The 27,832-nt window shown below is 51.7% G+C and overlaps 1 protein-coding gene across 3 annotated transcripts in view; it reads left to right on the forward strand.

Annotated features, from left to right (window-relative positions):
- The first annotated feature begins 272 nt into the window (after window positions 1–272).
- LOC111140896 (acyl-CoA synthetase long chain family member 6) overlaps window positions 273–27,832 on the forward strand; it is a 47,468-nt gene continuing 19,908 nt past the window's right edge. Inside the window, exons 1-15 of one of the 3 annotated variants that reach the window (XM_022493145.1) lie at window positions 273–419; window positions 5,811–6,031; window positions 8,135–8,249; window positions 8,945–9,009; window positions 9,270–9,371; window positions 9,873–9,972; window positions 10,529–10,707; window positions 11,721–11,753; window positions 13,012–13,063; window positions 21,364–21,437; window positions 23,032–23,109; window positions 24,737–24,871; window positions 25,283–25,417; window positions 26,423–26,518; window positions 27,515–27,587. In XM_022493145.1, the coding sequence (XP_022348853.1) occupies window positions 5,837–6,031; window positions 8,135–8,249; window positions 8,945–9,009; window positions 9,270–9,371; window positions 9,873–9,972; window positions 10,529–10,707; window positions 11,721–11,753; window positions 13,012–13,063; window positions 21,364–21,437; window positions 23,032–23,109; window positions 24,737–24,871; window positions 25,283–25,417; window positions 26,423–26,518; window positions 27,515–27,587 (1,432 nt within the window). In that variant the 5' untranslated portion in view covers window positions 273–419; window positions 5,811–5,836. Of the gene's footprint in view, window positions 420–5,810; window positions 6,032–8,134; window positions 8,250–8,944; window positions 9,010–9,269; window positions 9,372–9,872; window positions 9,973–10,528; window positions 10,708–11,720; window positions 11,754–13,011; window positions 13,064–21,363; window positions 21,438–23,031; window positions 23,110–23,166; window positions 23,245–24,736; window positions 24,872–25,282; window positions 25,418–26,422; window positions 26,519–27,514; window positions 27,588–27,832 lie in introns of those variants that run through there. The other 2 variants (XM_022493147.1, XM_022493146.1) reach the window with 2 other exon arrangements.

Below are 27,832 nucleotides of genomic sequence, written 5' to 3' on the forward strand. Positions count from 1 at the left end.
GCTCTCGCCCCTAATCAGTGTCATAGATGGGTGTGTAAAGAGGCTTTGTCCTTAAGCAACCCATTTGGCCAACTCTGTCCAGAACTGAAGACAGAGTGGGGGAGAGGGCAGAAGCCGTGAGCCGAGCTCTGGCCACCCGGCAGAGTGGGGGTTAAGGCTAGTTGCTTGGCTCTAAGCTGATCTGAGCCAGTGCTGCCCAGTGTGCAGATGGGGGGGGGGGGCAGCTCCTCATAGAGCTGTTCTGTGCTCAGGTCCCTGCCAGACCTGCTCCCGCGGCCTCCAGGGAGCCGCTGCCACCTCTGCTAACGCCGCCGCTGCCACCCGGCTTCTCAGAGCGGGCGGCTGTTGCCATCCGCTGTCCCCAGGAGGGCAGACTCGGGGCAGGGCCTTCGCCACTTTTGTGCTTTGCTCAAGATGTGGTAAGCTCTCTCCCTGAGCCCCACACACCCTTTATAAAGGGAGGCTGGTACTAGTGGGACCAGTTCAGCTGCCTCCCCAGTGCCAGGAGCCCTCTGGAAAGGTAGGGTGTAAATGCATGTCCTTTTGCAAGTTATGTTTGAGCCCTTCTAGCTGGCAAAGAGACAGAGTAACTGCTTTAGCTAACTACTGTCTATGAGTGTTTCACTTACTCTGTGATTGGCCCCACATTCTCTGACCCTGAGCTTCTTAGAGAAGTAGCCCTGAGGGGTCAAGTGACTTATCCAAGGTCATATGGCTATCAAGAGTGTGAGTGATTTGGACCAGGTCAGTGCAGCACCAGAACTCGCCTTGGAGCCCTTTCCCTACCTTGTTTGCTGGAGATCCCGGTCCCTGGGAGAGGTTGTGATTTTCTTTTTGAAGCTTTTCATTGGGAGGTAAGGGTGTTCTTTAGTAATCCGGTGGCTTGCCTTGCGCTGCCTACCATTTCTGAACTCCTCAGAGGTTTTCAGAAACTCAGAACCCTGCTGCAAGGGCCCTCACCCCACTCCAGTCTGATAGAGAAGGAACATGGGTGATTCTAAAAGAAGGGAAGAATCTGAGGGTCAGGTTGTTCTTCAGCACTGAGCATGATGAGTTGGACTTTTATCCTAAGGTAGTGGTAGGGAGCCAAATAAGGTCTTTGAGTAGTAGCATGACATAGTCATGTCTGTGTGTCGGGAAAATATACTTGGTATCAGTGTAGGCACCAGTCAGAGCAGGGACGCCTGTGAGGAGGCTGGTGTGGGAGTCTGGACTGTGCTTGCTGGTGGCTGGACCAGGCCAGGAGCTGTGGGGTGAAGAGGGGTAGTCACCTTTGAGGCGTATTGAGGAGGTGGCCCTGACAAAGCCATCTAGCCAAGTTGCCAAGGTCTAGAGTGCTGGGGCTAGGAGGTCGGTTCAGTAGAGGGTCCTTGGAGCCAAGCCATGGGACCCAGAGCCATCTCCACAGGGACTGTGCCCTGAGCTCTGCCTCAAACACCTGGTCACCGTGGTGCCAGCATGCTTCCCACCAGTGTCTCTTTCCTCCCATCCTCTCCCTTCCTGCACAGCTCTGTCTCTTACCACCTACCTTCCCTGTGCCCCAGTCAGTGGAGGACCTACTATGGTGGGGGTAGTCCCAGGCCCTTAACCTGTGCCAACAGCTGTATCCTGAACTGTTCTGGGCCAGAGGAGAAGAAGGCATAGGATACGCCGGAGGAGAGGAGACTGGTTTGAGCTGAGGGCCGGGTCCTTCTTCAAGGTGAATATTTACAAACACAGCAGCTCACTTGGCAACAGGGCACCACTGATTCCCTTGGGTGCTGCCCACCCCCCCATCCCTGTCCCATGCTACTGCAACCAGGAGAGGCTCCTGGGGCCTGGGAGGAGGCAGCTACTGCTAGCACCCCAGGGACCGCCAAACCCCACCCTAGTCCAACAGAGAGGGAGTGAAGGTCAGAGGAGGCCAAGGCCCTGTGAAATAAGGAAAGGAGACCAGACTCCCAGACCTAGGCTCTACCCTGCCCCCATGCCAAGTGTTTGGTGGCATGGGTTGGCTCTTAGGCTCGTGTCCTCAGAAGACCTGAATTTGCAGCTCTGCCCTGCAGTGGCTCCCAGGTCTTGGGGCAGATGCATGCGGCCCTGACTGTGTCAGAGAAGGTTGGCAAGCCTAGAAGCATGATATGGTGCCCAGTTGATTGCCTTGTTGCTGCCCACCAGGCAGGGGTGCAGGCCCAACCTGAGGAGGAGTGGGGAGTCCAGCCCTTTCTCCAGCACCTCCCATTGCCCCAGGCAAATGGGCTTCCTGGAGAGAAGGGCCCAGCCTGGAGAAGCTGGTGAGAGGAAGGGCGCCCATGCCTAGTGTGTGCATGGTGGAGAAACAGACATGGGCCTGACTGGCTGCTGCCACTTCCTGGGCTCTGGCGGCCTCATGCTGCCTCCCACCCCTGTGGTCTTGGCCTGGGCTCTTCTGAGCAGGTCTGGAGCCGCTTATGTGGGAGCTTGACACCCTTGGACATAGAGGTGTGGGTATGGGTGGTCCAGTTCTGGCAGGGGGTGGGGTGGTGATACCACATGAGGTTGTGGTTTGGGAGGCTGTAGTCTGAGGCCTGGATCGGGCTCCCCCTCTTGCTCCCTGTGTACCTGTAGACGGCAGCTACCTTTAGCAGCGTCTCTGTGCTCCCATCTCAGGCGAGGGCTTCTGCTTCCCAGACACCAGCAATTCAGGAAGGTTAGACAAGTTCTGTTTTTCCCTATCCTGGGGACTCTGATATTTTGGTGACTTCTGAGAGTGCACGTACCTAGGAGGCCAGCCTTGACTGGTGGCAATGACCTTTGTACAACATTTCCAGAGCTCAGACTTAATTTCCTGAGCAGGATATTCAGCCAGCTCGGTGCTCTCCACTCTCTGTCAGCTCCAAACTTTGTGTGTTGGCTTCCCTCTGCTCAGGACACACTTTCCTCTTTGTCCGTCTGTCTCAGCATCAGTACAACTCCCTGCCAGAAGCAGGTCCTGACTCCCCTGAGTCGGGCACCTTCTCTGGCTCCCCATGTCTGATCACGGCCCAGACTGTGCTGCACAGTACCGCCCCCTCCTTCATGTGTCTCTTCCATGGGACTGAGGGCAGACCCACATGTGACTTGTCCCAGGGCCCAGCCCTGAGCCAGAGGAGAGTGGGGAGGGTTTGCTCTGTGATTGGGGGTTGGTTGGGTGGATGGATGACTTGGCCATTCTGGGCTGTGCTCTGCGAAAACCCCAGCATGGCAGCAGAGACTGCAGATGCCACGTTCTCCTGCAGCTCAGCGCCCAGCAGCTACTGCCGAGGGCTAAGGACTGCTGATAGTGAGCTATCTTTGCAGGGTTCTTGCTGACATTTTTGGGACCACATAGCTGAGCTCTTGAGCTTGTCCAAGGCTTTTCAGCCCATTGACTCAGTTCAGCCCCATTAGAAGAAACATTAGGCAGCTCAGAGCCTACCCCAAGAGCTGATGAGCATATTTGGATTTTCTATGTGTGGACTAAGTCACTTTTCTGCTAGGCATGGCCATGACTCAGTCACCCCATCTGCAGCTTAGGGAAGCAAATGTCCTAAGGAAGTTAGCTGGTCACCTGCCCAGGATCTTCCCCAGAATGGTTTTCCTTGGTGAATTCACTGGGGTCCATAGCCGGGCCTCTTCTCTGCTAGTGGGGCACCTCATGTGATTGATATGCCAGGAGTGGTTTGTTCCTGTGGGATGATAGCCTGTTGGCTGATCTAGCTTGAGGACGCTGCCAGGAAAATTGGGTTTCCAGCTCAGGAACTCAGTGGGAATGACCATGGTGCCGGGGGCTTACATTCTCTGCTCCCCAGGGAGCCCCCAGAGTCTGTGGGTGGCTCACGAGTGTTTCCAGGACTCAGACGGCCTGTTGTGCTGTGCACAGAGCATCGGCTCCTGAGGGGCTGCAGCTGGAGCCCAGCCACCTCTGTCAGGTGCTTGGACCTGCTTGGACTGGGCAGCCTCCTGGTCTCACAGCCATACTCCATACCCATCTGTTTTGTCATGGCGTGCCTCTAACTATGAGTATGTGGCTGAGTGATGCTGTCCCCATTCTAAAGATGGGCAAGGAGAGGTCCACAAAGCTGGGTTATGTGGAACCTTGTGTGGCTTGTGAGTGAAGGAGAGGGGATTTGAAACAAGATTTGCCTGCTTTCTTGGCAATGATTTTGCACATCACTGACCTCATCTCTGGTGTGGTTTAGTACAAATATTATTTGTTAGGATTTCAGCAGATCTCTCCTCTCTCAGGGGTCAGGCAATTGCAGCTTGGCTCATATCCTGTGGCAGTAGAGTGGCTGCTGTTGGATTTCTCGTTGTTTCCCAAGAATCGAAACCACAGCCATGCTTCCAGAGGTAGAGGGCCAGCAAGGAGAGTGGCTGCAGATGGGGAAGTGGTGCCTGGAGCCTATCCAGCCCTCAGCAGGCTAGTAGACCTGTCGGTGTTTTGTGGCATTACTAGTCTCAGATATTCCTAGGCAGTGACTCCAAGGAGGCCCCCATGGGGATAAGAGCATCCAGTGCCTGGTCCATCCTTGCTCCTTCTCTCAGTCCTAAGTGTAGACCCCTGAGCCCAGCTGGCCATGTCCGCTCTGCCAGCATGGTTCACTTAGTGGCCATTGGGAGGACATGGTAGCTTCTGGGACTGCTCTCTTTGAACCGTTAGTCACTAATGCTTCCCACAGAAATGCTTCCCCTGTCCACCCCAAGGCATCCTCTCTGTCCCCAGGTAAGCTCACTGTGTCCTCTCAGGCTGAGGTGGGCAAGCATGGCACCCTGACCCCCATATCGCAGGAAATGCTGGTTACCCCCAGGAGAGCACACAGCACCTTGCTGAGCCCTTTCTCTCTGGGCTTTGCTTCCTTTCCCTTCCCACCAGTTTAACATGTGCTTCCTGGGCCACTCCTGTTTCCTTTACACATTAGCGGATGGGGTATCCAGTTAATGGGACCAGTTAATGGTGGGTCACCTGTGCCTCTTGGTGCTTGGTCAGGGGCAGTGCAGAGCCCCAGCGCATAGTGGTCAGTGGTCTGGGGCCAGGGAGTGGTGCCTTGACCCTACCCTGGCTGCTCTTGATAATGCTGCTATTCCTCAGAAAGTTGGCCACAGCATCACCTCTGGCCCTGGCAAGACTTTGGCTCCAAGTTTTCTTAAGGAGCACCTGGATGAGGCTGTAGACCTGGGGGAACCCTGCTGTGTCACTCTCTGGAACCTTGCCAGATAGAGTGATGCCCTCGTGTCATGAGGGCCAGAGGTGTCTGTCAGGATGGGTCTGTGGGTTCTGCTCCCCTTGCCTTCTCTGTCTCCCTCAGGGTCAGGGCCTGGGACTGGGAGCTTGGGGTAGAGTGGGAGGAGCCTGCATCAGCCCATTCATTCTGGCCACTGTGTTCTTCATACTCCAGGAGCAGAGGTAAGCACACTGGTCTGACCATACTGGTCTGTACCCAGACCTTGGGGCTCAGAAGGCTTTACTTCCAGAGATGTCAGAGCATGCGCTGGCCTCCAGAGAATACGGAAGCATCTGTCAGTCATGGCCCAGGACCTGAGCATATGGTTCTCAGAACTGGGCTGGATGTGAGAGTGTCAGGGGTGACTCCTCAGGGTTCTGGCCTGTCACCTAGAAAGGTCCTTCTAGAAAGCCAGCTTCTGGGATATGCAGTGTTATACCAGGCGACTATACACCCAGCTAGCCCAGGGCCTGCCGTACAGTGTATTTGGCTGGGGTCTGGCTGAGGTCACTGTGCCGCTTGTGACCCAAGACAGATAGAAGGACAGACCCGGGACTCCTCCCTGGCCTCTATCTGCTCTCCTCTCTCACTGCCTATTGTTTCCTGCAGAGTTCATCCTCTCGCTTCTGGAGAAGATGCAGACACAGGAGATCCTGAGGTTGCTGCGGCTGCCCGAGCTGGGGGACTTGGGCCAGTTTTTCCGCAGCCTCTCAGCTACCACCCTCGTGAGTGTGGGTGCTCTGGCTGCTATCCTCGCCTACTGGTTCACGCACCGGCCAAAGGCCTTGCAACCACCATGCAACCTCCTGATGCAGTCAGAGGAAGTGGAGGTGAGCAGAGTGCAAGCAGCAGGCCTGTGGCAAGTAGCAGGTAGAGGCGTCTTAAAGGTAGAAGCCAAACTTGCAGCTAATTTGATCCAAAATGGTACAGAGAATCTTGTTTTCCCCTGGCGGTGAGCCAGTAAGCCCCCCAGGGGCCTTGAACAGGGTCTCCGACACAGTGCTCCTCTGCCTTTTCTAGGAACTGAGCATGAGCCCTGGGCAGAGCCCATCCGTGGCCTTGCACTGGATCTCTAGTTTGTCTGCTTCTTGGGTGGGAAGCCTTGGCTCCCTGGTGCTTCAGTAGAAAGCCTAAGGTTCTCAAGGGGCCACCAGGTAACTTCCCTCTTGGTCTCCCTGTGCCAGCCCCTGGTTTAGAACTGGGACTCAGAACTGAGTCCACCCCATGGCCCTGTCTTCCCAGGGCACATGGGCCCCCAGGAGGGCCAGCAAGGAGAGGAAGGGCAGTGGTCTGGCCTGGACAAGGGTATTCCAGGCTCAATCTAAAAGGACTGGTGAGATTTCTTTCTTTCTTAAGCTTATGAAATTTATTTTGCCTTTTAAAAAATTGTCTTTTTCCTAAACTTTTTGAATAAACATTTTGAATAGTTAATGTATTCACACTTCCAAAGAGGAAAAGTTATAGACTGAAAATCTACCTTCTTCCCCTCGCCTGCAAGTTCTCCTCCCAAAGGAACATTCCATGAGTAAATGGATAGTTATCTGCCCTCTTTTTTTTTTTTTTAAGATTTTATTTATTTATTTTAGAAAGAGAGAGTGAGAGAGGAGGGGAGGTGGAGAAGGAGAGGGAGAGAGAATCTTGAGCAGACTCTGTGCTGAGCATGGAGCCTGGGAGGCAGGGTGCTTAACCTCATGACCTGAGCCGAAATCAAGAGTCAGATTCTTAATTAACCCTCTGAGCCACCCCAGCACCCTGCCCCTCTTTCTGAATACTAACTTGCTGTACACACAGTTCAGCATCTTACTGTTTTGCTCTTAAGGATGCCTTTCTTCAACCATGAGCATAGCAGAGTTTTGTGTGGTCAGAGAAGATGCAGGTCTAGGTAGGACAGGGATCTTCAGGGTACTTTTCCAGCAGGAGGCATGATGTGTGCAAAGGTGTGGATATGTGATCTTGCACCTGGTGGCTTCAGGAAATGATAATTCACATGGAGTGGCTGGACAGTGGAGGGGGTAACCCTGGACTAGCAGAGTGGTGACCAGAATGGCCTCTGGTGACCCGCAGCCCCGAAAGGTTGGCCATGCCTCTTACTAGCTATATGGTCCTCGGCAGTTTCTTAACTCTCTGAGCCTCAGTGTCCTCAACTGCCAAGTGGGTAATAAAAAGAATGCCCACTTCCTAAGATTGTAGTAAAGACTTGGTAAGATGACACAGAGAAAGCACTAGACTAATCGTTTCGGTAGACTTGTAATTACAACTTGTTTGGAGAGGCCAGTAAGGACAAAGCCCCATGGGCTAGGAGCCTGGAGGCAGGCAACATGGATTTGCTTTGGGTTTTTAAGTAGTAAAGAGACACAGGTCCAATTTGTGCTATAGAAGGATCGAGTGTCCTGGACAGGAGTGTTCCCAGACAGGTACCTTCAGCCAGTACACAAACTAATTCATACTACTATGTGAGTGATGGATGGCACCTAAATGATTCTTAACCTAGGGATGCAGCAGCAGCAGCAGTAGCTGGCGATGAGGGCCATCCCGATGCCAGAGGATGACCTGACGCCTACTAGCACTCCCCACGGAGTGACCCATAGCTGTATATGAATCGTAACTGGAATTCTGGATGTTTTGTGGGTGCTGCGTGCACCTATGGGAGACTAGCGTACCGGGCCTGTGTGCGTGAGCCAACTGTGTTGGAGTGAGGGGGCGTACAGGTCAAGTGTGGAAGTCGTGTGTGTGCCATCCAGGTGTTCTATCTAGGCCCCATGTGTGAATGCGTACAGCATGTCACAGTCCCACCTGTGTGGCCCTGGTGTGCGTCCACGCTGTGTACAGCCTGGTGCGCGTCCACGCTGTGTACAGCCTGGTGCGTCCTGGTGCCCTCTCCTGATGCCTCTGTCTGCCTCAGTCAGCTTCCCTGGCCTGTGCTTGGCTCGTAGGGCAGTGGTGGGGCCCGGCGATCTGTGATCGGGGATGGCCCTCAGTTGCTCACCCACTACTATGATGATGCCAGGACCATGTACCAGGTGTTCCGCCGCGGGCTCAGCATCTCAGGTGAGAGGGGGCATAGGGGTGTGCAGGAGCTGTGGTGGGAATGAGCAGGTACAAATGTGGGGAGGGGCAAGCCAGGTACCGGGGGCCTGGGAGGAGAGTGGTACTGGGGTTCAGAGGAGAAAAACCACTGTTAGCCCTTCTCCTGCCCAACTGGAGAAGTAGCTGCAGTGTGTGGCCAAAGGGCTGACCTCAGCTTTGTTCTAGCACTTAGGACTGCCTGACCTTAAGCTGGCTCTTAGCCCGTACTTTATACTGCCATAGGCAGCCCCTCATAAGCTTCATACTGCCAGAGCACTGGCTGGCACGGTTCAGAACCTGCGCCTCTGAGATGTCTAGGTGGGCCAGGGTAGGGGGCAAAAGGAAATGGTCCAACAGAGGCAACTTTCCACCTCTTCCCCATGGCTAGGTCTCTGTGTCCTCCTGGGGCTGCATCAGACAGGTCATGGTGGGAACTGGCATTGTGTTATTCCTCATTCCTGGGTCTCCCTGATCCCTGAGGGGACACATCATGCTGGTGCACTTTAGGCCTTCTTGGGCTTCAGCAGGTTAGACAGGGAGCTAAGGGGCAGTTCGCCTGACTCCTAGACTAGCCACCCCACAGCCTGGGATGGCCATTCAGATGTCTGATGAGCAGCTGCTGGTGACAGCCCACCCTACCGTCCTCCCTGGCACGAGGCCCGCTTATCTTCCTGCAGGGAATGGACCCTGTCTTGGTTTCAGGAAGCCGAAGCAACCTTATCAGTGGCTGTCCTACCAGGAGGTGAGTGACAGAGGACAGGCCGCACCCTGTCAACCCATGGAGACCTGGCATTGGGGGGCGCATGGGCACCCTGCAAGGTCTCAGAGGGTCATTGTTTCCTTGCCTGGCCTGTTTGCCAGACTCCTGGCAGCTACCTCACAGGGCTTCCAGCCGATTGTGTAGGGACTTGGGAAGGTCTCAGACCTGTAAGAATCCCCACCTGGGGATCTCCCTTCCCTGATGAAAGTTGCTTTCCATCACTTCCCCATGTCTGTGTGCAGGTGGCTGACAGAGCTGAATTTCTAGGGTCTGGACTTCTCCAACACAATTGTAAACCAAGTACAGATCAGTTTATTGGCGTTTTTGCTCAAAATCGGCCAGAGGTAAGTATCTGCCTGGAATGGTTTTAGAGGTATCAGTGGAGTAGGGGCTTGAGTATCATACACAGCCCTGCTCCCATCTGGGACAAGAGGAAAAATGGATATCCTTGGTGCATGCCACCCCTCAGTCTCTTGGGTTTGCCTCTAACCATGAGTGGACAACCTGGACAAGCTCGGTCTGTCCACATCAGCCAGCCCCACAAATAGCTGTTCCCTGAGCCATGTGGGAAGAAGGACCCAAAGAAGAAGGCCATGCAAGCCCTTTAAGTAGGCTTGGGGCTGTTTGGAGTCTCAGAATTCCCTGGGGCATGCATGATCCCGAAGGCTGTGGGTAAGTGGGCAAAACCAACTGGCTTCACAGACGCCTTGCCACATGGAGAGGGCCAGAACAGAGCCTTCTCAATAGGACCCAGAACAAGTCCTCCAGTTGCCTGGGCATAAGGGCCGTATAGCCCTTCTATGTGCTGTGGGCTCCCCCAACCCCAGACCCATGTGTTTCCACAGTGGATCATCGCAGAGCTTGCCTGCTACACATATTCTATGGTGGTGGTCCCGCTCTATGACACTCTGGGCCCTGGTGCTATCCGCTACATCATCAGGACAGGTGAGCCCCTACATCCCCTTCTTGTCACTGGCAGCCAGCCCTCCAGATCCCCACCTCTCATGTTATACTACTTGTCTGACACCGATAAGCTCTTGGCTTCCATTCTCAAAGAACATTTTCCACTTTGGCCCTTGAGTTGGCTTTCCCCACTTGGACTTCACCTAAAGGCACCTTCCATGGGGCCTGGCTATCATGAAGGAGCCTCTGCACCAGCCCCCACACAGGCTTCCAATTCCCTGAGGGTTAGTATAGCTTGGGCCAATGCCCAGGGGCAGGGGCGGGGGTGGCAAATAGCTCCTGCAGACCTGAGATTATGGAGCCTGAGCCTGGAGTGAAGGAATGCTTGGAATCTGCTCTAGGAGATTCCCTGGCCTTTTGTCCTTGGCTTCTCCGTAGCTCCCTGTGTTTTCCTCTCTGTACAGCACATGGCCCCACGTGCCTATCTTAATGCATTTATTTACACGCAAGCTCGGGCACACACAGCCTGTGGTTCTGTGGCCTGGCCCATGTACCCATGGTCACAGCCTATGCCCACACAGCATGACTTTCCCTTCAGCTGACATCAGCACCGTAGTCGTGGACAAACCTCAGAAGGCTGTGCTGCTGCTGGAACATGTGGAGAGGAAGGAGACTCCAGGGCTCAAGCTCATCATCATCATGGAACCGTTTGAGGAAGCTCTGAAAGACAGAGGGCAGGAGTGCGGTGTGGTCATTAAGTCCATGCAGGCTGTGGAGGTGAGGCTCTGCTTCTGGGCTGTTCCTGGCCCACAGCTGGCAGGCTACCCAGCCAGAGCAGCTGGTTATCTGCCCCTCTCGTGCCCTGGGGTGTGTGTCTTAGGTCATAAGGACATGTCAGGGTTGAAACAGGGCAGGCTTCATGAGGGCTGATGGTGGGGGCTGGGACCGGGGTGCCTATGGGCATCCCCTAGGCAACAGGCTCCATTGGCTGGCACAGTTAATGACATAGGCACCAACAGGTGGATGGGGGTACCAGCCTGCCCAGAATTACTCATGTAGCCTCTGGGGCTGCCTTTTCTCCAGCCCATCTGAACCTGAGGACTATAGACAGACATTCCAGGAGTCTTTGAGGTTCTTTCAATGTGCAGAGACTCCTGGTGGCCAGCGGAACTAGTTTTTCTGTGTGTGACCTTCCTCGAGGTGTCAGTTTAGTGGCAGCTTATGGCCTGCTAGCATGACACAGGCCATTCTGGCCTCCAGGGCCTCATGCCCTGCTCAGTAGCAGCTGACCCCCACCGTACCTTCCTGGACGTCGGCTCCTGGGCTCCCCCCTTCTCCTCCTGCATGCTTGTCTATTCTGGGCAATGCTTGTAATGCCTGTGCACTTGTACCCTTCCATGGCTTTGGGGGGCCACATTTACACTGGCAGCCCCCATCTGCCCCTCCAGCCCTGACCCTTTATCTGGAAGTCCCAGCCACCTAGCCCCTCTGTCCTGAGCGGCACCTCAAGCCATCTTCCCACTGTGCATGTGCACAGTGCCTCACCTTTCCCTGGGCCTCGGCCTCTTGTCTATAATGTGTGGGGTGGCCCAGGCCTGGATGCGTATTTGAGGAGAGGCCGCTCAGGTGGTTTCTCCACATGGGCTACATCTGGACAGGGAATCCTGAACTCTAGACTCAGCACAAGAGCAAGGCATACTAGGCTGAGTTTGTTTTGATTTCTTGTTTCTTCCTTTGTTTTGATGGATGAGAACTTTTGAGCATTTAAAAATAGTACTTTTCTCTTCCAGGAGTGTGGCCAACAGAATCACCAGGCTCCTGTGGTAAGCTCCTCTGCCAGCAGGTCTTTCTTGAGCAGGATGCTGTGCAGAGCTGATCCTCACAGACACCCCCCTCCCCAGGGGCTTGCTAAGAGGTCAGAGCAGCACTCCTGTGCTGATTAGCAACTACACTAAGCAGCTTGGGAAATGCACGCTCAAAGTGCCAGGACTTCTGTGGGTGAGGATCTAGAAAGTGACCTGGAATAGGTGTCAGGTGTTGAGGAAGGAGGAAAAAAGGGCAGCCAATCCTGGCCTCTCTTGGTTCTCCAGAAGGATTTTCTTGGGGACAGTGCATGGTTTTCTTTGACAGTAGTGAACTCTGTAAGGACGGGGAGAGCAGAAGCTGTCTTTCTTCATTTTTGCTTTGTGATTTTTTTTTTTGTGTCGCCCTCAAGTGATACTGCCTGGGGTTGAGTCACCAGTAATGGTCACTGGCCCTGGGAGGGCCCTGTAGGGGTTTTCAGCTTGCTTACAAGGCCTCTTGCCTCCGCTCCTCCCTCTAGCTCAGCCCTTCCCCTCTTCTTGCAAGGCCCTGAGTTTTCTCATACATGGGCTGGCCATCACAGGTGGCTCTGGGAGGTTCCCACCTCCCACACACAAAACACCAGCCTTAGACTGCTGTTCTCTGACCCCCTGGCATGCCCTTGCTTCTACCAGGTGAGTTCTCTCCCAGAGCCCACCCTCTGTTCCGTTTGTCTGGAGGGATCTGGCTTGTCCCTCATTCTGAACTTGTGTCACGTCCTCTGCATGTGATCAGATGTGCTCGGCTCTTCCTGGTGACCCCAGGACTGTGTATCCTGTGTCAAGGACAAGGGCTTGATGCAAAGCAGTCATGGTGACACAGTGGGAAGCTCAGTTCCTGCGCCACATGTTCTGCTCCCAAGCCTAACCACAGACATTTGGGAGAAAGTGGGAAGGAAGGACTGCACTGGATCACATGCCCGAGGCCTAGATGTGGCCACTGCAGCCCAGTCCCATCTAGAATTGAACTCAGATTCAAGTCAGGGAGGCAGCAGATGCAGGTGAGAGGTTAGTGGGACAGATGGACTTCCAAGCTCCTATTAGGGTTCCTCAGCCTCTCCTCCCCTTTCCCAGGGATGTGCCAGCCTGCCCTTCTGACTGCAGTGTGCAGGGCATGCGCCCAGGCCCATGTGGTGGGTGGGGGCGCACAAAAGGGCCGGCTGGTAGAGAGGCCTAGAGATCCTGGGCCCTGGTTGGCCACACTGGGTCCCTTTAACTCACGCCTTTTCTCACCCTGCAGCCCCCGAAGCCCAGCGACCTCTCCATTGTGTGTTTCACAAGCGGCACAACAGGTGAGCAGAGGTGCCCAGATCACCATCCAGGGCCACCGGCAACCTTCTCTAGCAGCCTTGGTGGGGCGGATTCAGGGCTCTCTGGTGTCCTAGGCGGCATGGGCTGAGCCTTGTCCTATGGCTGGCTCCAGACACTGGGCCCTTCCTGCCACTCCCAGTGCCCAGTAGGAGGCAGCCCAGGTGGCTGGACGTGAATGGACAGTGTGATCTGAGAGGCGTGGGGTCGGGGCTCACCAGTACCTACACTGGGGCCAGAGGAGAACCGGATAGCCGAGTCACTTCATCCCTCCCTGAGAAGCAGCTCTTACCCCGGTGCTTCCTGCCCCTGGCTGGCCTTTGTGTCGGAGACGGGGAAGAGGTGTGGGGTTTGGTGTCTGAGAGCCTCCATTTGAATCCCACTTCCCCCACTTGCTGGGGGGTCTGAGCCAGTCATGTAAACTTGCTGCCACCACTCTGCCCAGCTTCTTACCTGGGACGGGGGCTCTTGAAAGTGCCAAAGAAGAGAGGGGATGTAATGTGAAAAGGCGGTGCAGAGGCTCTGTCGTGGGGTGGGGTGGGGCTGGTGTGCTGTGGGCATGGCTGTGGGGATGAGGACAAGCAGAAGTGACACCCACATGCCTGGTGCTGACAGAGGAGGGCACACAGCTGCATAGCAGGGACAGCCAAGGCAGGCTGCATGGGGGCGGGGTCAGGATGCACACGGTCACGGGCACAGCACGTCATAGTCTGCAGTGCCCTGTGGACCCAGGGACTGAGTGCTGGGGCCTCTGTATGGCCTGTGAGGCCAGCAGGTGTGGGGGGTTGGCCAGGGGGCCTCCTCCACTAGCAAGTGGAGGTGGGGGACTGGGGTCCTGCTTCTGTGATCCCCAGGCCAGCGCTCTTCCCCTTTGCTGCTCCATCTCATCTATGGACTTGGGAAGTTGCTTGTCTTTTCTCCGAACGGGCAAGGAGTTTCTAGCCTTCTTTTTCCAGACCGAGGACTGGCCTGTCTTGGTGATAGCTCTTGGTGGGGTGGGCAGTGAATCTGGGGCTTCTGACGCTTTCCACACACACAGCCTCTAAGTCCGAACAGCCCCATGAGCAGGACTCTCCATGAAGACGGATCACCATAAACGTGGCTTTGTTGGATCTAGATGGATCTTTGCCATTAACTCGGGTTTGAGGGTTTCTACCACATTGCTAATTTTTGTCAGAGAAGAAGTAATGTAGCATTTGCTCTCCAGGGGCTGACATCTAGATTCAAGCCAGAATTCAAAAATGCCTTTCAGGTTTATATTGTTCTTTGTCATGAGTTTCATGACATACACTTTTAGTGACCTGTCTTTCCAGCCTGGGCTGGGGAGCACGTGACCACTGTGGCCTTTAGCTTTGGACCCTTGCCCTTCGAGCGTGCCCCTAGGCTTTTCCTGGGTCACTTGATGTTGCCGCGTTTCTGGAGAAGAACTTCACAACGCAGAAATGTGCTGTCACCTGGCTGGAAAGGGCAGGCCTCCTGTCTAGTGATTTTGCAGACCATGAAGTCACCACAGGAAGCTAAGCCATCCTGCCCAGGCTCTGGGTGGTGGAAGTGGAACATATGGAGCTTGGCCAACAAGTGGTGATTTAGTGCCCAAGCCTCCTACTCCCGCTAGTGCTGGGGGCAGAGCTGGAGGATGGAGCACAGCTCTCATTGCCCTGCCTGGCAGTACCTGGATTTCCTTGGCCCTCGCCTGAACTTGCTGTGCCTCTGGTAGCCATCCTGTTGTTGAGCACATCAGCAAGGTGTGTCACAGCCCCAAGTCAGCTTCCCTTCCATACCAATCACCCTGGCTCCCAGCTTCATCAAGAGCCACACTGTTCTTTCAGTGGGGAAAGATAGAAAATATGATCTAAACCTGACATTTGGTTTGTGATTCTGGTGAAATCATTCTGGGAAGATTTTCTTCTTGGTATGTGATGGAAACCTCTGTGGAAATTTGTAGAATAAGCCCGTGCTTTGGAGCCCATAGTCAGGCCAAGAGGGTGCTGAAGGCGGTGAGAGCTTGGGATTTAATCTGTCCTCAGGGGTGGCTACTGGCTGGGTGTGTGGGTTGGTCGTTCATAATTCATAAAATGACTATTAGCTGGACAGGAATCTGACACCCCCTCCTCCCCAAGAAAAGAAGATTTGTGGTATAACATGGCCCAGTTTGGGAAATTGGGCCCCATGAATAATTAAGATGTATTCAATGAGGACATGTACCCTCTCTTCCCAGAGAAGAAAACATACCTTTCTTAACTGATATGCTTTTAGCATTCTTTTCCTACTTTATGTAGATTGACTCAGCACATTTGTGGAGCACCCAGTATGCATCAGACCACTGCTGGGGGCTGAGGTCACAGGGATGGATAAGCCAGAGCCCTGTCTCCATGTGAGTCCTGTCTCACAGCTCATGTCCCCTAGCAGTTCGGTACCATGTGGTCACTGCCCCGAGGGTCTGCATCCTAGCATGCCTGCAGCACTAGGCCACTGCGGGACGGGAAGAGCACGACAGAAAGTGTTCCCAGAGGAAGTCCATCTGCGGAGTCCTGGAACATTGGTAGCTGGAGGAAAATAGGAGAAAGGGCGTTCTCGGGAGGGGGATCAGCATGTGCTGAGGATCAGCTGCAAGGAGGAAAATGTTGCTTTGAGGGAGAGCTGAGTGAAGGAATAGCAGTCTCGGGCCAAATCCTGGAAGCACTGGCAGGAGAGGAGTGACAGGGGCTGGGGTTTCAAATGGAGGCTAAGTGGGTGCGGCCAGAGACCCTGGAGGAGAACAGACTCTGTCAGTGTTGTCTGGTGGCTGCGCCATACCCAGAGGATCCCACTGCAGAAACACTTGCTGGTGCTCTTAGCAAAGTCTAATCGTGGAGTGGAGTCTGGATGTAGACGCTGATGGCAATGGAATGAGGAGTGAACGGGAGGTGAGGATGTCACTTCAACAAGTATGGATAATTCCTTCAGGAAGCTTGGCCACGTCACCAAAAGGCCTGCTCCAGAACATTCATGACCTCGCTGTGTGGAGAGTCAGAATCTGGAAACAAGTCCAGTGCCCATCAGTGATGGAACAGTATACCCCAGTAGAGCATTCCACCTCACTGTATGTTGAATGAAAGAATCCAGGCACAAAAGAGTGCGTGATTTCTTTGACGTAAAGTTACAAACATAATCAACTAGTCTACGGTTTTAGAAGTCAGGCTAACAGTTGCCTTCCAGGATAAGGGGGCCCTGGATTACCGATGGTGTTCTATGTCTTGACCTGGTGCTGGTTGCACAGGTAAGTTCACTTTGAGAAAAAAAAAAATCTGTTGAGCCATATACTGATTTGGGCACTTTACTATATATGTATGTTGTGCTGTAAGAGAGATCTGTGGGAAAAAAAAGTACATTGGCTCTGAAGGAACAACAGAGCAAGAGTAGAGCTGACAGAGGCTGGGAGGGGGTGGGTTCTTGTTATTTTCTTGGAAACCCCTGCAGGTGTTTCTTGGTATCGAGAAAGAGCCACTAGAGACAGAGAAAGGGAGGTGCTGCTCAGTGGAGCCGAGCCCCCATAGCTTTGGTTTGGACTGGAGGAGAGAGGAGGCTTCCAGGTGCCACCAGGAAAGAGATGTGCCCTGCCTAGAGAAGGGAGGAAGAGTGGGTAGAGGCATCTCCTCTGTTCTAATTGAGGACACCCAGGAAAGCTCACTCATATGCAGTCCTTTAGCTGAGCATGAAGATGCCCCACAGCTTTACGTCTGTGGCAGCTCAGAGATGGGAGCTCTGGAAAATATTCTCCTTGACCTATTTATTTTACACCATTCAGTTCAAGACTTAGGTGACTATATGCATGAAACTACATCTCAGCACTCCTGCTCTGCAGCTTTAGGAGAATTTCTTCACCAGTCTTAAGCCCCCACTTCTTTGGATATTAAATGAAGCCATTCATGGGGCGCCTGAGTGGCTCAGTTGGTTAAGCATCTACCTTCAGCTCAGGTCATGATCCCATGATGGAGCCTGAGTGGGGCTTCCTGCTCAGTGGGGTGTCTGCTTCTCCCTCTCCCTGCTCCTACTCTCTCTCTCTCAACTGAAAAAAACACAAATCTTTAAAAGAACTAAATGAGGCCATTTGATATTTGCAGCGTAGACTGTTTTTAGAAATAACTGAGTACCATGTATGAGATGCCCACCTAGCACAGTGCCCACAATGGTGGGTGTTCAGTAACTGGCTGCTACTAGAGTTACTACTTGTATTCCTACCAGCTCTCAAGTCTGATTGTTTAAAAATAAAAAACTTTAAAAATGGTGGGTAGGGGGTTGATGAAAGTGAGGCTCAATCCTAAAGAAGGTGTGGGAGCCTCGAGCAGGGAGAATACTCTGCATTATAAATCTTCCCAAGCATTTCTGTTATCAGCCTCTTTTGTAACCCACCTTTGCATGAAAGCAGAAACAAGCAGCCAGAGGAACCTCCAGCCAGAGGGCCCAGCACTGCTCTCAATCCTACTCCCACCCACCCCTATAGAAGAGACCAGGAGCTTCCCCCTCCCCCACCATAACTGCTCTCACTTGGAGCCAGTGTCCATCCAGGGCAGACCTTCAGTCAGTGAAATGCCTTTCTGCATATCAGCCGTGGATGGCCAGCCAAGGAATACTGACTAAAGTCCAAATGACTTTTGCAGAATCTGCAAAGAAGAGTTCTTTAACTTCAGCAGCTGGAGAGAAAATAAATGGGAGGATGGCCAGGCTGTGAGTAGAAGGTTGGAAAGGGACAGTTGGTCTCATGTTGCTGAGATGTTGGGGCCCGGGCAGCACCTCCACTGATGTTGGAACAGAAAAGGAGAGAACCAGAGCAAACACTGGTTCTTTAACTTTGCTAGAGGTCTAGTGAGGAATGCTTACCTGTTCCTCCATGTGAGTAACTTGGAAAATTTTCCGTAACACATTTGAAGGAAATACTACCAGAAGCAAGCATTTGTCCTGAATCAGAGAAGCAAGCAGAACTTTCCAAAGCCTTTCCTCCCACCTCCCAGCTCGAACCTTGCATCCTGTCCCAGGATTTGTTGTCAACATGTGCTTCTCCTTCTTCCTTTGGGACCACATGGAGGCATGACTTGAAGACATGATTTGAACATCTCTGGGAATGTTTTAAAATTCTGTAACTCATTAGAAGTTTATAAAACCTCACTCATATCTGCAAGAAAGTTGGAGGAGGAGGAGAAACGCCAGAGCAAGAGAGGAGAGGCATACCACCGAGCCGGCAGCCAGCCCTAGCTGGGGAGGGAAGAAGTGGAAGCAAAGTGGTCAGATTCACACTTTGGACAGACACCTGCAGTTCTGCATTCAGTCCATCAGTGACTCACAACACCCATGAAACTGACCTGACAATAACCAGAAAAAGCATGAGGTGCCTGTGTTTTCATCCAGGGGCAAAAGTACAATTCCCCACCACCCCCACTGAGTAAAGCCCTAGATGGAGCCAAAGGTTTGTTTCTAAAGGGTACAAACTTTTTCTCTCAGTGTTGGAGAGGAAGAAGGTTTTTCTAAGCAGAACTGAGTAACTGCTAACATTGTGTGTGTTGTGGACTGAACTGAATGGAGGCTTCAGACAATTTTCATGAATGAAGACAACTTGCTCTTGAGATTCTCAGTCAACCACCTTGAGGTTACATTAGGCATGAGCAAGCCAGCCAGCCTAGCAGATCTAAAGTTCTATAGCATTGGACAGTATGTTGTGGGAGTTCTGAGTTCATACCTAGTATTTTGGGGGTATTCCTTAGAAAATTCCAGAACTTGGGGATCCACAGGTGAAAATTTCCCAGAATAGTCTGTGGATCCAGAGATTCTGTGGGATTTGTACATAGGAGATGATTCAGGAACAGTTCTTAATCTGGGCTTAGGTTTGAGGAAAGATGCTGGGATGAAAGAAAGACCACCAGAGGTAAAACAGATCCCATGGGTCTTCATTTGAAAAAAAGAAAGATATTTTGACAGCTACATAATAAAGCCCTGTAACCTTCTGCGTCTCCCCACCCCACAAAACCCTCTGTGATTTGCAGAATGGGTGTTTGTGCCAGAGCACTTGTTAAAACCCCACCCACCATACGTCTTGGTCAGACTGAGATGCTCCTGTGTCTGACGGATGGAGTGCCAGTTAAGGTGAGCACACAGGCCACACAAGATAGAATTATGAGAGTAACTTGACTTTTGACTCCATCTGTGCCTTTAAAGTTACTCTGTGGGAACTTTTTCTGCCCTTGGGTGAAAACAGGCACCTCTTGCGTTTTCTGGTCACTGTCATGTCAATTTCATAGGTGTCGTAAGTCACCAACGGTCTGAATTCATAACTGCAAGTGTCCATCCAAAGTGCGAATCTGATCACTTTGCTGCCATTTTTTCCCTCCCCAGCTGGAGCTGGCTGCTGGCCTGGTGGTATGCCTCTCTCACTTGGGTGTTTCTCCTCCTCCAGCTTGCTAATGAAGCTTTGGGCCCTCTCCCACCAAGTGGAAATGGGGAGGGAGAAAAAGAAAGTGGGAAAGGGAAGTGGAGAGACAGTTTGGGGCAGACCTTTAAAACTTGCTCTTTGTGTCATGGCCACTTGTGGGAGTTGTCTTGATTGCAGGCAGTGTTCTCTAGGTTGTCTGCTCCCTCCTCCACTCCACCTTTGGCCAGTGGCCCAAGACTGCTTCCTCCTGAGTTGGAGGAAACTGGCCAGTGGACAAGACTCCTTCTTAACCCACCATTCCCAATACCCGCTAAGACTAATGTTCTTTCTGCAAACTCCATAACCAGTCCCTGGGATTTATTTGTTTGCAGACACGCTTTTTACACTTCTCACCGGGACCCTTAGCTGCAGGGAACTTGATCAGTTCTGAGTTAATGTGGGTTTTGGGTTGGGAAAGAAGAACCCCCCCCCATTCTTCCCCACTTTGATGGGCTATAGAACTATGTAGCTCTCTCCGAAGAAATTCTTCTCACAAATCCATTCCTCCATTTCTCCCCCTCCTCCCTCTCCTCACCTCCACTTCCTCCTCTCTCCTTTCCTTCCCCCTCCTTCTGTCCCCCTCCTCCTCCTTCCTCTTTTCCCTCTTCTTTTTCTTGTTCCTTTTCTCCTTCTTCACCTTCTCCTCTTCTTTTTTCTTCCCCTTCTCTTCCTCCTCCTCCCATCCTCCTTCTTCTTCCCCTTGTTGTTCTTTCTTCTTCTTTCTCCTCCCCTTCGTCCTTTCCCCCTCCCCCTCCTTCTCCTCCCCCTCCTCCTCCTTCCTCTCCCCCTCCCCTCCCCTCTCTCCTCTTCCTCCCTCCTCCTCCTCCTTCCTCCTCTTCCTCTTCTTCTTCTTCTTCTTCTTCTCTTCTTCCTCCCCCTCCTCCTCTCCTTCCCTCACTGAAGTAAATTTCATACAGCATAAAATTAAACATTTTAGTGTGAGCAATGTGGTGGCATATACTACAATACTCTTTTTATCTTGGGTCACTTAGTCCTTTTATGACCTCTTTCTAGGTGAGGGTTGCAAATTTAACATATTGGTTTATTTAATATTTCCTGGGTAAATTCTGCCCATGGTCTGGTCTTTCACTTTTGGAGTTTCATGGTTACTGTAACTGCTGCCTTAGTGGAAACTTTTAATTTAACATTTTTTGCACATAGATTATATTCTTAGAACTTCTGAAAGCCCTGGGAGGTGGGCATTGTCTCTGTTTTACAGGTAAGCAAACAGAGAGGAGAAATGGCTTCCCTGTGTTCTGCTGGCGGTGACAGGCAAGGCCAAGAGTCAAGAGGCTAGTTAGATGTGTGTCCTATTCACCCTGACTTGAAATGGTGACTAGCTGGCCTTCTTCCCCAGTCTATGGTGCCCTGGGTCCCCACCTAGCCCCTGTCTTCTGAGTCATTCTATCAGACCTGGGTTTCACTACAAGCAGTCCTGAAAGGTCTTATCAAGACAAAGCGAGAATATCCTTCTCCTGTCCTGTCTCTGCCAGCAAGGGAGGGACTGACCCCGTGCTCTGCCCCTCTAGGCTGGCTCGAGCCTGGGGCCTTTACAGGGACTGCATGCAGCAAGGAAGTCCTCTGTCAGCACAGTGGGCTGCTGGATTCTGGAGACAAGACCCACTCAGCCCAGAAAGGAGCACAGGGTACTGAGTGTATGTGAGGAGACTGGGGGATGGCAGCCCTCAAGGTGAGAGTCTCCGACACAACACCCATCAGCCTAGGACTCTGAAGTGGCTGCAGATGAAGGCCAGAGGCTCGGGTGCTGAGTGTCTGGGACTGTCACTGTCCCAGTGGCCCTTGAGCTTCTAGCTGATTTGCCTTTTTGCTTTCTCTTTTTAGGAAACCCAAAAGGTGCGATGCTCACCCATGGGAACGTGGTGGCTGATTTCTCAGGCTTTCTGAAAGTGACAGAGGTGAATAAAGTAGATTCACTGCATAGGTGTCTCTTGAGGACACCCTCAAGCCTCAGAGTTTTTTTGTTTGTTTTCTTTTCTTTTTTTTTTCCCCCAATGTAATCTGAGCTGCCTTTCCTATGAAAGGCAGGAGGAGTTACTCTTGTCATTAAGAGCAATCTGACTTTTACAGACACTTTAGCCCCCAAACCCTGAAATGACCCATGCCTGATAAATAGCCAGTTTGATTTCTGAGAGTGCGAAGATCCCAGAAAGAGAAACATGTAAACCTGTTTTTTCATCTTTAACTGTGAAAATTGAAATATGTGTGGTTTTGTATGTACCTTTATTTAGAAAGTAATCCTTAATAACTTGTCTTTCACATAGGTCAGGGTTTAATTCAGTCATTTTGTGTTTAAGGACTGCTCGAGTCTGAGAAATAACGGTAACTGCTAATTTGTAGACTGTACTTGAAAAGGTGAATCTAAAGTTTAAAAAAAAAAAAAAGCTTGATATCTTGGCCTGACCAAGACATGTTAGCGTTTTATAACCAACTAAGAGAAGGATGTTTTTCCACGAGTGGTGAGTATCCGTTTGTCCTGCAAGTTTCCTCAAGGAGAAAGGAATGTTCCTTTTCACGGAAGTCAGGCTTTTTCTCCACTGTGGAGAAAAATCTCTCTTTTGCATTCATGCCACGTGGCGGCATGGAGCATATGCCCCCCAGACACTGATAGATTTTGGTAGAATGGTGAGAGACTGTTGGTGGCTGAACCCACGTCAGGAGCCATAAGCTAGGTTCCCAGGGCTTGTCCAGACTGGTTCAGAAGCCAGCCCCAGGGAACGAAGGGCCTGTGAAAGGGTGGGGGTCAGGGCAGTCCACCGAAGGAGAGCTCCCAAGGACCCGGCCCACCCCCTGAGCACAGGCCTTGTGCAGCCCCTGTCGCTATGGTCAGTCCCATGTGCTTGTCAGGGGCAGGGGGGCATAGCAGGGCTCCCTCTCAGCCTCCTCTACAGGCCCTGTCCCCAAGCTGTGGCATGCAATGTCTGGTTCAGCCATCTGTCTGCCTGAGGCTTCTACCCCAGCCACAGCTGGTGCAGAGCTAGGGCTCCCCCGGGGTCCCTTTTCTGGAAGGAGGACTAGAAAGTGCCGACAAGGCAAGCCTCTCGGACTCCCCGCCCATGTGCCGCAGGGAGATGGCGAAGGGGGCCTGGCCCCAGAGGAGACTTCCCTGCGGAGCTGGACTCTGCTGGTTTATGTGTGCTTCACTGGGCTTTTTGCTTCTGCAGATAACCTAGACCCACTGGCTGCGCCCTAACACTCCGCCTCCTACGCTGCCCTGTCTCTCTCTCCCTCTCTCCTTCCTGCGCCTTTCATCTTCCTCTCTCTCTCACACAGTTTCTCTCTCTCTCTCTCTCTCTCTCTCTCTCTCTCTCTCTCTCTCTCATATCTCGCCTCTCTCTCTCTCCCTCCCCCTACCACTCAGTCCCTCCATTCCCCTTCCCCTCTTCCTGTTTGCCCCTCCAGGACCATTTTCTCTGTATTGTTTTATGACTCTCTCGTCGTCTTCCTGTCAGTGTTTCTTTCCTTTCTGTCTCCCATGCCCGTCACCTGCAGAAAGTGATCTTTCCGAGACAGGACGATGTGCTCATCTCCTTCCTGCCTCTGGCTCACATGTTTGAGAGAGTGATCCAGGTAAGACGCCCACCTGACTGACCGGGCCTTGCCTGGGCTCCTTCTGTTTTCTTACAGAGTCAGTGGGCTCCCACTTGTGCGGATGTGCACATTTCCTATTTGCCTTTAGCACACATGTTTGAGCGAATGGTGCAGGTAAGGCCCTGGCTCCAGAGAGGCACAGTCTGTGCCCAGAACCCAGAACCCTAGCAGAGTGTCACTTTGTCACTGGTGCCATGAAGTAGAACTAAACTGCCCTGTCCTCAGAAGCTACCAAGGGGTCGGGGGACCTTGGCTGCCTGACTTCTCCCTCCTGGGGAGCCTCCAGGGCCTACCCCAGGCCTGCCTTGTCTTACTTGCGGTTATACCTCAGCTGAGAGAGGCCCCAGCTGTTGGCCCACGCTCAGAGAGGATCATAGCTTTGCAGAAGTATTTTGCATTCACACTCTGTACACTGTGGCTCCACCTATGCCACGACACTTACATACCATAACTTCCAGAACTCATGAACTCCTAGAAAGGAAAACAAGACAGTAAGGTTGGGGAATCAAACTGCCATGACCCCTTGCTCCAGAGATGGGACCGGCATAATGATTAGTCCTGAGAACAGCCTTTTAGGGGTACAGAGGGAGTTGGGGGAGTCCACACAAGACTGTGGGAACAAAGGATTTTCCAGGCATGCGTCACTTGGAACCAGCTTGTGAATAATCTGTGTATTTTTTTTTTTTTAATAATTTACTTATTGGAGAGAGAAAGAGCACTAGCAGGGGTGGCAGAGGGAGAGGGAGAAGCAGACTCACCGCTGAGCAGGGAGCCTGATATGGGGCTCGATCCCAGGACCTAGGATCATGACCCGAGCTGAAGGCAGACATTAACCAACAGAGCCACCCAGGCTCTCCTAAGCTGTGTCTACTAAGCCTCTCCCATCTTGCTTGGAGGAAAGCTCGTATTTTAGGGCATGCTTTCCAGCTATTCAGATCTGAATTAGAATGCCATAGGTCATCACTATTAATTAGTTTTGTGACTCTAAGCAAGTGGCTTTACCTCTGTGAATTTTGCATTCCTCGCCTATAAAATAGAGATATAAATGCTGCCTCACTTGTAGGGTTGCAATAGGCATTAAATAAGGGAACATGTATTAAGCCCCATGCATATTCTTAAACCCATTAAGAACCAGCCAGTCCCCCTGCCCTGCCTTGGTCCCCCACACCAAACAGCACCCACAGCCAACATTACTCATGGGCACTGCACAGCTTTCCAGAGTTGCTGAGGTATCCCTGGGGGAAATCCATAGACCTGGAGCAGGCCTGTTGATAGGGTGCTGTACAGCTCAGAGACCTGAGTCCTCAGGAAGGCCCTTGCCCAGGGCTTGGGAGTTGAGCGTGAGGGAGTAGGCACCAGTGAGATTGACTGCTCTGCCATCTCCCAAAGGCCCAGGATCCCCCTCCATCTCTTGCTGCTTCACCCCGTGCCTGAGTGGGACTTAATGGGAAGGGGGGCACCTCATATGGTATTCTTGAGTGTCTCATGGCAGCAGCCAGAGCTGGGTTAGGGGGTCATGGGTGCCCTCCATGTGGGGCAGAGCTTTGGACTGCAGCCAGGACTGACCACCCTGAGGAACTCCTCCCTTCCTGTCCTCTCCCTCCAGTCTGTTGTCTACTGCCATGGGGGACGCGTCGGCTTCTTTCAGGGAGACATACGTCTCCTCTCAGATGACATGAAGGCTCTGCACCCCACCATTTTCCCTGTGGTTCCTAGATTGCTGAACCGGATGTATGACAAGGTAAGTCCCCTAGGGAGTCTCTGACCAGGCTGAGGTGCTGTGTATCTGCTTGTCTGGACAGGGTCTGGAGCCCCGGGTGAGCTTGCCATGCTGCCTCCCTCAGGTCCTCCCTCATGCCACCTCCCCTCTTCAATTCCTTTGCTCTCACCTTCCTTCTCCTCTTTTCTTCCAATTCTCTAACACCTTGTTTAAGGAGATTTTTTTCTTCAGGAATTTCTATCCCCACAATGTGACCAGGTGCTGGTTAGCCTTTAGCTGGGTGTCACACATCCACTGATCTGCAGAGGCAACATGGAGTGTGGCTTCTCTGTTGGTCAGGCTGGGCCTTCTTCCTGGGGGGTGTCTGCAGTGGTGTCTGTCTAGAGGTAGTACACACAGGGCAAAAGCTGTCTTCCAACTTCTGTTCCTCAGATCTTCAGCCAGGCAGACACACCATTAAAGCGCTGGCTCTTGGAGTTTGCAGCAAAACGTAAACAAGCTGAGGTCCGGAGCGGAATCATTAGGAATGATAGTATCTGGGATGAACTCTTCTTTAATAAGATTCAGGTAAGAAAATGAACAAGTGGCCTTAGAGAAGAATTTGACAAGCTCATTCCAGTGGCCTGTAATCTTTTATAAAATAACTCATTTGCTCATGAAATCAAAACTTAAGCTACCACAGAAATATTAAAGGACTCATTTTTATTATTTGGGTGTGTGTGATATTTGCCAAAAGGCAACGAGCAAGAAGGACTCCTGGGCATCAGTTCCCTTGGCCTCCATAAGCATTGGGGTGCCTTTGCCCTCAGCTCCATCAGGAGCTCCTGTGGCCTTAAGTTTCTCTTGCCCCTCCCTTTAGCCTTGGCCATGCTGGCTTTTCAGCAGCACTAGGTTCTAGCCATGAGGCCAAGAATCTTCCTTTCCCCTCCTATTTCCTAATCCTTCAACCTCTCCTAGACTGAGTGGATCATAAATTACTCACTTCTGTATTCCCACATAAATTTTCAAGCTCTGCATTACCCAAGGAATTTGTAGCTAATTAGTAGCAGTACTTTTTTTTTTTTTTTACTTCTCTATTTTTAGCTAAGACAATTAATATTTAAACTCTCTTGGCTCAACTTACAGAAACAAAGTGCTTAAAGAATCAGTTGTCCTCTGCTGTGCATAGTAAATAGAGCAGCACATGGAATCAATTTATAAATGAGAAAAGACTATGCCATTACCATGGGAGTGGGAAGAAATTATCCTAAGTAATTGTTTTGGCTGCATGCAACTGATGGGAGAGTGAGGGAAGGGCTGTGTATTTTAAGGGAAAGCCAAAAGTATGGAATAGCACACTTACCTCCAAAGACACAGAGAAGTTGACCATATTGTGGGTCAAGTTGCAAAACTGATTGGGTTGATTCATTTGAAAGGAGAAAGGACTTCTTCAGCCTTAGGCTGTCTCTTTTATCCCTCCCCTATGGCCAGATAGGATCCAACTGTTGAGTGGTGACCCTGGATGAGACCCCCGCGGGCTAGATGCCATCTCTGGCAGCACAAACTCTGGCAGGTTCTTGTCTCTTCCCATAGGCCAGTCTTGGTGGTTGTGTGCGGATGATCGTCACTGGAGCAGCCCCCGCGTCCCCAGCGGTGCTGGGATTCCTCAGGGCAGCTCTGGGGTGCCAGGTACAGCCTTTCCACTGCTTTCCCTAGAGTCAATGGGACCTGTGTCAGGGCAGAGGAAGAAACCCACCGCACCCTCTACTGGAGAGAAAAAGATCCTCAGGGCAGGATTTTAGTGGGACAAAACTCCCTCCTCTGAGGATGAAATAGGTTGAGAGTCAGTGAAAGCCAAGATTATCTTGTCACGTTCTGCGACGTCTAGGTGTACCCACTTTGGGAAGAGGGGCCCATTAAACTCTGTATGGGTCATTGTTGTGCTAGAGAACCCATCCCATACCTGTGCCAGCATCTCTGCATTCTCCATTCTGCAAAATATCTCCCCACCCACAAAAGGAGCACTAGAGAGGGAGATGCAAGCCCACTGCTGTTTTGTTATTTGATTCAACAGGTTTTGTCATCTCTTAAAATACTCATTCCTTCGTTTATCTATTCGGTTAATATTTATTAAGTTCCTGCATCTGCAGGGCTGTGACTCATGTGTTTTGTGTAAAGTAGGCACAACTGTTTCATAAATGTCCATGCTTAAGTTTTTATACTTTAGAAGCCAGTGCTCCCTTCACTATCCTCCTGTTCTGTAGCAGCATGGCCTGGGCACTCCTAGGGCAGGCTATCTCACATGCTCTATTCCTGCAAACATGTGGGGGCTCTAAGGGGGGAAATATCTTACAGAGTAAAAGTAAAATGCATAGTAGGTTTTAAAGTATTTGTCTCTCATACCTATCATCCAAATGAAAAATAAAGTTAGTAGTTGAAAATAGGCCAGAAATCTTCACCCCAAATCACATAACTTTATCTCCTAAGTATCTGCAGTATAAAAATAGCACCTCTTCTAAGCCAAGGAGCCACCTGTTGTTTTCACCTAGAGTAGCCTACCTCCCCTCCCACTGACCCCAGCATGGAACAGTCAGATGTTCAGTGGGAGGTTAGCTGGCTGAAAAGGGCAATCAGTCAGCTGTAGGAACATGTAACTTACAGCTTGGTTTTGTTTTTCATTTGAAGGTTTATGAAGGTTACGGCCAAACTGAGTGTACAGCTGGGTGTACCTTCACCACACCCGGGGACTGGACCTCAGGTAGGATGGAGTGGAGATGTGGGAATGATTCATGGGGCACCACTGATCTAAAACGTCTTTATGGAAAACAAATTTATGGGTCATTTAGGAAAAAGGGGACAGAAAAAGAAGAAAAACACTGATGGTGGTTATGTCTGGGTTGTGGCACAATGGATGTTGTTCTCTTTGCTACATATTTTTGTGATTTTCAAATATGTTTTGTCTTTTCCCATTTCTTTTATGGATACCTAGAAGTCATATATATA

The sequence above is a fragment of the Enhydra lutris genome, unplaced genomic scaffold (genome assembly GCF_002288905.1).
Source record: "Enhydra lutris kenyoni isolate GAN:26980312 unplaced genomic scaffold, ASM228890v2 scaffoldscaffold5, whole genome shotgun sequence".
NCBI lineage: Eukaryota > Metazoa > Chordata > Mammalia > Carnivora > Mustelidae > Enhydra > Enhydra lutris.